Source organism: Octopus bimaculoides, chromosome 4 (genome assembly GCF_001194135.2).
Source record: "Octopus bimaculoides isolate UCB-OBI-ISO-001 chromosome 4, ASM119413v2, whole genome shotgun sequence".
NCBI lineage: Eukaryota > Metazoa > Mollusca > Cephalopoda > Octopoda > Octopodidae > Octopus > Octopus bimaculoides.
In genome coordinates, this window is record NC_068984.1 from 127,203,514 (window position 1) to 127,213,283 (window position 9,770).

A 9,770-nucleotide genomic window follows, 5' to 3' on the forward strand; every position below is an offset into this window, starting at 1 on the left:
ACATTCATGCTGGCACCATGTACAAGAACACTCATGCCAGCATCACATAAAAGCACCCATGCTGGCTTCATAGAAAAAGTACCCAGTACACTCTTTAAAATGGTTGGTATTAGGAAGGATATCCAGCTGTTGAAACCATGTCAAAACAGACAAATGGCACCTGGTGCAGCATTCTGGCTTGCTAGCTCCTGTCAAACTGTTCCACCAATGCCAGCATGGAAAACAGATGTTAAATGATGATGATGATGATATATGCATACATACATATGAGCGAACAAATGAAAGACAATAACACTCAACACATTTGGTAGGAGTTATATGTTTTTAATAACAGCCTGACTTAGTTCGACACACTCACATACAAATGTACCTATTTGTATATATATATTTTTCAAATAAATTACGTAACATCCTTCTCCAACTACAGTTCTCATATTCGGTTAAAATGTCTTACGTTTAAGCTGGTTCTCATGCATTTCCCTGAAGAGAAGATTACATTCTTATCAACATCACTTATTCTTATGGAAGGTATAATTTGTAATCTTTGAAACATATGTTGGAAATAAAAGTATGCAGTTAACATATGCGTTTTACTCCATTTACTAAATTTATACACACACACACACACACACACACACACACACACACAAACACACACACACATATAGCAAAAATTTAGAGCTTGGAATGCCTTTGTAGCGAGTCATGTTAGCACTATTTTGTTGTGGTGGCATGGCACAGTCGTGCTATGCCAAAATCATTCAATCACTGCTGGCCGCATAGGATACACACGATCCAGCAGTGAAGCACAAGTTTTGAAGGGCAAATATCAGTTCCTGAGAAGACATCAAGATGTAAACATATCAGTTGTTTGTCCAGACGACAAAACGTTGCTGAATTAATGCCAATCAGAAAACAGCATTCAATCAACTATGGGATTTCTATCTCACCTCACAACCACTACAAAACTCATTGGATATTTTAGATTTGCAGCCAAGTACTGTACTATATTGATGTTTATTAAGAAATTAACTCATGTCTCACTATACCCTGTTGCCTTGAACGCTTACCTCTGATGTGCCTACCACTTTATATGTGACCACGGAATAAATCGTGATGTTCATTTGCATAAAAAAACATTGTCTTCTGGTATTTATCATTACATCCCTGTAAACACTTATTTCTGAAACTTTCTTACATACACACTATCCTAGCCAATGTGGTATCGTCTTTCTAATCTTCCTCTTGTTACACCTTCTCGGATGTGGTGTAGAATTTCCTTGGGAACAGGAAAGCTGACAACTGTCAAGAGATTGTGAAGGAACTGCTCTTGAGTTTGCAGGCACTTGAATATAGAATGAGCATTAGATTGCATTGCTTACACAGTCACTTGGGTGAGTTTCCAGGGAACCTGGGTCATGTTAGCAAAGAACATGGTGAATGCATTCATCAGAATATAAAAGTAACAGAAGAACACTACCAAGGCCAATGGGACATAAACATGATGGCAGACTGCTGCTGGAGATTAATGAGAGACATTCCAGAGGTTGTGCACAAGAAATCGTCAAAAACTAGGAAGTTCTTGCAGTAATAAGATAATCAGAATGAATGACCACAATGATTAAAGATTCTGTATTCATGTTTTGTTATCACCAAGCTTAATTCTTACATGCATTTACTTCCACAATTTGTGTTTTGATTTATTGGATTTTAAAAAATGACATATTATCAATTAAAAATTGCATCTATGTATGTTTAATTCTTCCTTTATGAACATTAAATACCTGTTTCTAGCAAATCTAAAAGATTTAATATCTCAAAAATCTGATGTGATAGACAAAATTTTATGTCAGATTTGGATTCAGCACCTCAGAATTAGCTAAAACCTATCGATAAACCTTGTGCCAGAAAATATGTGTTGACCAGTGTAATTTCTTTTAAGTCACAAAATTTTAAAAAAAGAATGCAAAGAGTTTAGCAATAAAAGGCAAGTTCATAGAATACTTAAAACACACACACACACACACACACACACACACACACAAGAAACTCTCAAACACATACACCCAAAGCTATCCAATTTTTATCAACTTACAGGCATTAACCCTTTTTTGTTGTAAACTTCTCTAATACTTCTAATACTGTCATCTTCAGTTGATATTCTTGAATGAGTGTTTCTTTTGCTCATTTGCATAAATCGGGGATTTCTGAGGATTAGAAAAGATATTTCTACAATTATCAACCAAAATCCAAAAAAAAAAAAGTGTACTGATTACAGTAGATTTTTATTTAGTTGTTATAGTGTTTTAGCTTCAGGTCAGTACCGAATGAGCAGATTTTGACCAAAGGCACACTAACCATCTTCTACTATAGATCCAAGTTGACCAAAGCCTTGTGAGTGGTTTTGGTAGATGGAAGCTGAAAGAAGCCCATAATGTGTGTGTATATATGTATGTGCATGTGTGTGTGCGCATGTGCATGTGTGCGCATGTGCATGTGTGCATACGTGGTACTGTCTACTTGCCTTGACTTTTATGTGATAGCTGTAAGCAAGTGTCACCATCATGCAAATGGTGTCCTTCTTTTATCATCTTCTAAGACATGTCTGATCATGGGGAAATATTACCTTACTTAGAAACAGGTGAAGGTTGGCAACAGGAAGGGCATCTGGCAGTAGAAAACCTGCCTCAACAAATTCCATCCAACCCATTCGAGCATAGAAAAGTAGACAGTAAAACAATGATTCACTTCCCATCATATCTCCCTCACTTGTATTCTGCTATGTATTATATACACGCAGTTCTCAAGTTTTGTTTTGAAACAAGAGATAATACTTATTTTCTTTATTACTTTCTTAGCTAATCTAATTTCAGGCTATCTCTAATACTCAAATCTCCTCTAAAATTACCTGCAATCAGAATCACATAACAATACTTGCTAAGCTGGCCATTAAAAATTTACTTGCAATGAAACCAAAATTGGTAAATGTATATTTATCTGTCGCAATCATTTGATGCAATAAATAACAAGTCTTTGAATATGAGAATGTTGAATTTATAACTGGTAATAGAAGCAGACGGTATAAAGAAAACATACCACTGAAGAGATATTACTATTAACGAGAATAGTATTACTCTTTTACTCTTTTACTTGTTTCAGTCATTTGACTGCGTCCATGCTGGAGCACTGCCTTTAGTTGAGAAAATCGACCCCAGGACTTATTCTTTGTAAGCCTAGTACTTATTCTATCGGTCTCTTTTTGCCGAACCGCTAAGTTATGGGGACGTAAACACACCAGCATCAGTTGTCAAGCGATGGTGGGGGGACAAACACAGACACACAAACACACATACATATATATATGTGTACATATATACGACGGGCTTCTTCCAGTTTCCGTCTACCAAATCCACTCACAAGGCTTTGGTCGGCCCGAGGCTATAGTAGAAGACACTTGCCCAAGGTGCCACACAGTGGGACTGAACCCAGGACCATGTAGTTGGTAATCAAGCTACTTACCACACAGCCACTCCTGCACCTATATTGATTAAACAGAAAACATAATTGCGCATAAAATAGCTTCATTACTTTCTAAGATATCAAATGGTTTTATACCCACATGTTCCAAGAAGTAGCATCCTCAAGAGACAGTTTTGAAGGAGTTTCAATTGGTGAATGAGGTAACTCGATCTCCTGAAAGCGTTGTACCTGGTGTTTACCTTTATCAATGTCTACCTTCCGAATAAGCTTTTTTGTTTGATTGGTTTTCTCTAAAATAACAGAAGAGAATGAATTAATAATATTGCTTTGTTTTGATTTTGTAAAAGCAACATTAAATAATTATAAATGTTAATCTTACATCAACATCATATTACATCCATTTTTATTTATTTTCATGGGTTAGATGAGTCTTCTCCACCATAGCATCTTGATAATTGTTGTGATATATAGTTACCTCTTTTAGGGGGTTCAATATTCTGAAATCACCCTTCTCTACTTTTTCTCATGCCTTTCTTGATAATCTATTTTTAGAGGTTTCTTCTATTTGAAATGCTCTGCATTTCTCCTAACTACTCTCCTTCATATACATAACATGTCTCTGCCAGCTTAATTTTCTCTCTTACACACTATATTTGATTCATATGTCATGTTTCCTCTTAGTTCATTTGTGTTCCATCACTCATACACACTAACATTACATTTCCAATGGAGCATGCTCATGTCATTTGTTTCTGTTCTTAACACATCTTCTATATTCAATGCTTAGATTTCATCACCATCAACATCATATTTTGTACACAATTGTCATACACTCTTTTTTTTTTCAATCAAAGGGAGAATCCCCTTGCTATAAGCAGAGATAATAACTCCCTGAACTTTTAACCACCTCATTCTTACTCAGGAGCTGGCCTAATCTCCACTGTAGATTAGGTCAGCTAGGCAGCAAAAACTGGTAACTATCCAGATGTTTAAAAAAATCTATTTCAGAATTTCCCACATTTGAAGTCCTTTTTTTTATATCAATCAACTTGCCTATGAGCCCATTAAATCGCTTGTGCATCTTTATTTCATATTAATACATATTGATCATGTGAAATATCATACAACAAATATGCTGTTCAGCAAAAACAAGTCATTGGGATCTTTTTTAAAACGGGGGCCACATTTTTCATTAACGAAACACTTTGAAACTTGGAACACTGGTAGAATGTGTCATATAAAACATCTTTTTCTCTTAGTCTTCTTAAAAAAAAAAGAAATCCATAAATTATTCCATGTTAAAGTTGTCGTATTTCTGTAATTTCAACCAATCACTGACGTCCATTCAGCCGATATACATTAAGTGCCGACTACATAAACAAACGATTCTGAAACAATTAACCCTAACCCTAACCCTAACTCTAAGCCTAACCCTAACCCTAGGGTTAGGGTTAGGGTTAAAGCAAATTTAAAATGAAAAAAGCAAATAAAATGAAGGTATGGAGATTAAATACGCTTTACATCGCTTAATCAGCCAAAGGAGTAAATCTAAACAACTGAATACTTGTCAGTGATTGGTTGAAATTATCGAAATAAGACAATTTTTTACATGACATAAATTCGAATACAAAAATATTTTTCTGTTCTATAACACAAAATAGATAAGTATACGAAGTTTGAAAGTCTTTCGGTACCAAAAACACTACGTAAAACATTAATGAAAAATGTGGCCCCCGTTTTAAAAAAGATCTAGTCATTGTTGCATAAGTATAATATTTCAAAAATAATGGTAAGTTTTGGATGACCATTGACATTATCATTCTGAATCTCCCTCCCATCTAAGTGATCACTAGTATGGCCACTATACAATCAAGATTATGAGATACTTGTTTTTCTATGTCACACACTAGTGGCTCCTTGAGTACTTTAACAAAAGGTAGTGTTGTCATTCTTGATATTGACAAAGACTTTGACTGAACTGCGAACCATACAACGTTGTCTGTGTGTGGTCACTATCTATCTTGCATCTCTTGAATCAAAGGTTTCCTGTCACAGGCATACAATGTGTCTCACAGGAAACTTTTATACAGTTTGAAACATCTCAACCTTCTGCACACAAATCTAAACACCTCACACCAGACATCTGGCACATGAATGGTGTTAAGTAGCTAACACCATACATGCCAAACACATCTATAACATGACTAGACCTACAGCATGACTAGACACAAAAGTAAAAACTTTTACAAATCCCAGGCTTCACAATCTCTGATGACATTTCATGTTAACACAGCATCATGAGAAGTCATAAAAAAAAACTTTGGCTCTGAATAGTTGGTGATTCTCTATGACACCCAAATGTGACCCACATTAGGTTATTAGGTTATTTTGCAACTTGATATACACATATATATTAGATTCCTTTTCCTACATGCATTAACTGACAAAAATCCAAGCTATCATCCAAACTGACACCATCAGACTGAGAAGGTATGTAAAGGTTATGAGTACTGTTCCTCTTTCTCAGAATAAATTTTTTAAAAATTAAAAAAGACAGCTTTTATTTATTTTCATGGGTTAGATGAGTCTTCTCCACCATAGCATCTTGATAATTGTTGTGATATATAGTTACCTCTTTTAGGGGGTTCAATATTCTGAAATCACCCTTCTCTACTTTTTCTCATGCCTTTCTTGATAATCTATTTTTAGAGGTTTCTTCTATTTGAAATGCTTTCGCATTCAGATTACTCTGTCAAACGTAATACTTACTTATTCACATCATTTTGAATTAATCGTGCATTATCTCATATCTTCAAGATTTCAATGATGTGAATGCTTATTTTTAGAATGACAGTGTAAGATAGGTGTGAGAGGCTAGATCTGGCTTGCTTAAATGCTAAAGGGTTAAAAAAAAAGAGGCTCTGGCCACTGATAAGGAAATAATACAGTCACAGCACTGAAGGGTATTTTTTAAATAATTTTTAGCTTTTAATGAACCTGTCAAATATTTTACTATAGTATTCTGTATTTGTCACATCAGTCGTATCTGATAATAAACCAGAAGTTTAATTATGGTTCTATTTAGTAGTCTTCTGGCTTTTTAAACTACAAAGATCTATAAACAGCACACTGTTTTCTGTTATTATGCAATGTCTCATATAATAAAAGAAAAAAAACAAGCAAGGTTCTTTGAACTGCTAGATGTAACACCAATATCAATTTGCAAACTTAAAGAAAGAAGGTAATGCACCACTCATGTTGGTAACTGATGATGATGATGATGATGACGATGATGATGATGATGATGATGATGATGATCTAATTATAGTGGTCATTGACACAGTCATGGGCATGATGGTCATGGTGGTTATGATGGTGATCATGGTAATTGTGATGGTGATGATGATAATGATGATGATGGACGTGTTAAGATAATGTATTGTTCTAGTTGCAGACGCATGATAATGACAATGATGATGACAGTGATGATGATGATGATAGTGGTGGCAGTTGTGGTAGTGGTAGTGATGTCAATATTAAAACCAATAACAACATTGACAATTGCAGGGTGGGGATGGCAATTATAATGTTTTTATTGTATAAATTCTAGTCATCTCTACTTAAGTAACCTCAAGCAGCCAATCATGCAGTTAAGTCATATCTTTGATATGCAAATATATAATATTAATTATATCTGGTTGGTTTGACTGTCGTTATGTGATTTTCATGGAAATATCTATTTTAAAATTACAAAGACTATAAAATGAATTGAATGAAACAAATGAAATTCTAGACATGATTACCTCATCTTTACTAAGGACACATTAAAATTAAAAACAAATTTCCATCTCCACTCATTAATCCTGGGAGGGTTGTAAGGGTAGAGTCATCAGACACCTCCTCCTTAGGGTTCTATTGGAAGTAACTGTCATTAGACATTCTGGCTGGATTCCCAAGCATAACCAACTGAGATTATGGGTATTATTTAACCTCTCATTCTCAGTCTACCCTTAGGTCTTCTATGGTTGGTCTGGCTTGAAGAATCTGTCTTGTGATTCTTTCCTGCAAGATTTTAATCACATGTCCATGGAACCAGAGCTGTGATCTCTCAATGCAGAGAAGCACTGGCTTGACCTAGACAGACTCCTTAGCAAACAAAAAAGTTTCCTTCTTGAGTCATGCCAACTCATAAGGGCCAGTTTCCCCAGTTTCCATGGCTTATATATTCCCCACTTGGATGGGACGCCGTTCTGTCGCAGGATTACTCATTTTTGCTGGCTGAGTGGACTGGAGCAATGTGAAATGAAGTGTTTTGCTCAAGAACACAACACATCATCTGATCCAGGAATTGAAACCACAATCTTACGATCATGAGTCCAACATCCTAACCACTAAGCACAGAGAGACTCCTTGATCAATAATGTTACCTTAGGGATCCCTTGGAAAGAACCCTTTTGGCTCAATGCAGAGAAGTAGTGACTTGACCCAGAGAGACTCCTTGATCAAATAATGTTGCTCTAGGGAACCCTTGGCAGAACCCTTTTTGGCTCTTTGTATTTGCAATCATACTCTTTTGGTCAATAACCAACATTCTATTTCTAAATACTGTAGGGAATTTCTTTAGAGATATTTGATGGCTACTTTGATCAGATTCAATGGCTACATAATTTCTCTTCTGATGGCTTACCAATGATAATGATAAAATTTTTGTTCAAGCACCATAGATCAATAGCAACAAGGAAGTTGTTTAATTACCATAGATCATGATGGGGGTAGCTTGTAGTGATGGAGTAGAAGAGAAGAAGATGAAATATTGTCATATTTAACCAATAGCAAAAACTATTGTTTTGAAATGTCTTAGCAATCTGGATTAGAAATTTTTGTGCATTCATTTGCATATTGATATTGGCATGCATTTTGTAATGCCCTACTTTTGTGTATATTCATTGGTCATAAATAAGGTATCATAAATACTATTACAAATACACACAGATAGATGAAATATTTATAACAACATAATCCACAAACCTGACCTGTCTAAAATACAAAGGTTAAATTTTCTAACTAGTAGTGAAAAACAATTAAACCTCAATTAAAAATCTGCTGAGCAACTAACCTTTCCACCAACTTATATTCTTTTGTGAACCCTAAAACAAAAACCACAAGACAAACAAATTTCTATATTGAAAACACCATGACCAAAAGCTGAAACACCTAATTACTGAGTTTCATATGCTTGACTAAATCTTGAAAAAATAGTCTCTACCTTCCCAAAGTAAACAGGTTAAGTCTTCCAAATAGTATTCAAATATCAACAACAATTAACCCTTCAGCATTCAGACTACACTCTGAAATATAATGCTTATTTATTCATGATGTTTTTAATTCATTTTGCAATGTCTTGTAGTTTTGAGATTTTGATTGTTTATTTTTAGAATGACCATGTTAAGACTTTACTGTATTTGTATGTACAACACTGCCCCGTTATACATCTTCACAACCATATTGTTGATATTTATAATTAGTGTCACCACATTCCCTTTATAAATGTGTCTGTGAGTGGATTGTGTGTGTGTTCTACTTTGTGCTTTGTGTATGTGTGCATGCACATGTGTGTGTGTTTAGTTTAGTGGCAGTCATACTAGCAATGACTATGACTTAGGGTTTCATGTGAAGGTAATAATATTTCACACTCACCAGATGGATACCCTATGTTTCTAAATTTAACCATGCTACAACATTTTAAAATATATATATAGCTGCTTTCATGCAAGCTTACCTCTAACATTAAGACCAGTTGTCCTTTCAGATATCATCAATTGCCCACTCAATTGTCATTGCAATGTAGAAACCACAACATATGAAGCTAAAGTCAAGTCTGTAGGGTAAACAACATATCCTGCATAAAGCCCTATATCAGACTGATGGAGGGCATCTCCAGAAATGCTTATACAACCGCACCAATTCCTTCAGGAACTTTGAAAAACAGGACATTACTGCATTGAAGTGGCAGCTGAAGTAGAAAGACCACAGACTTTGACATCCAATACAGTCTTACTCCAATGGCATCAGGAAATGCAAATTGTGTTTAAGTCAGAAACCGTAACACCTTGTTTATATGAGCAGAAGTACATTCTAAAATATTACCCCACTTTCCCCAAGTTGCCTTAGGGAAGTGTGACCATTGCTCCCTCTCCCTGACCAATGTTTCCTGTGGTTGACCTTCCATCCAGCCCTTCATCCAATAATATTTCTATTCTTCTTTTATTCCTCTCTTCCTACCCCCCCCC

General features: G+C 35.3%; 1 protein-coding gene across 3 annotated transcripts in view; it reads right to left on the reverse strand.

The window, feature by feature from the left end:
- Positions 1-9,770, reverse strand: part of LOC106871170 (uncharacterized) — a 103,057-nt gene that overhangs the window by 73,490 nt on the left and 19,797 nt on the right. For all 3 annotated transcript variants that reach the window (XM_014917500.2, XM_014917498.2, XM_014917499.2), the window contains exons 3-4: positions 3,620-3,770; positions 2,096-2,207 (exon numbers count right to left, since the gene is read on the reverse strand). In XM_014917500.2, coding sequence (XP_014772986.1) covers positions 2,096-2,207; positions 3,620-3,770 — 263 coding nt within the window. The remainder of the gene's footprint in view (positions 1-2,095; positions 2,208-3,619; positions 3,771-9,770) is intronic.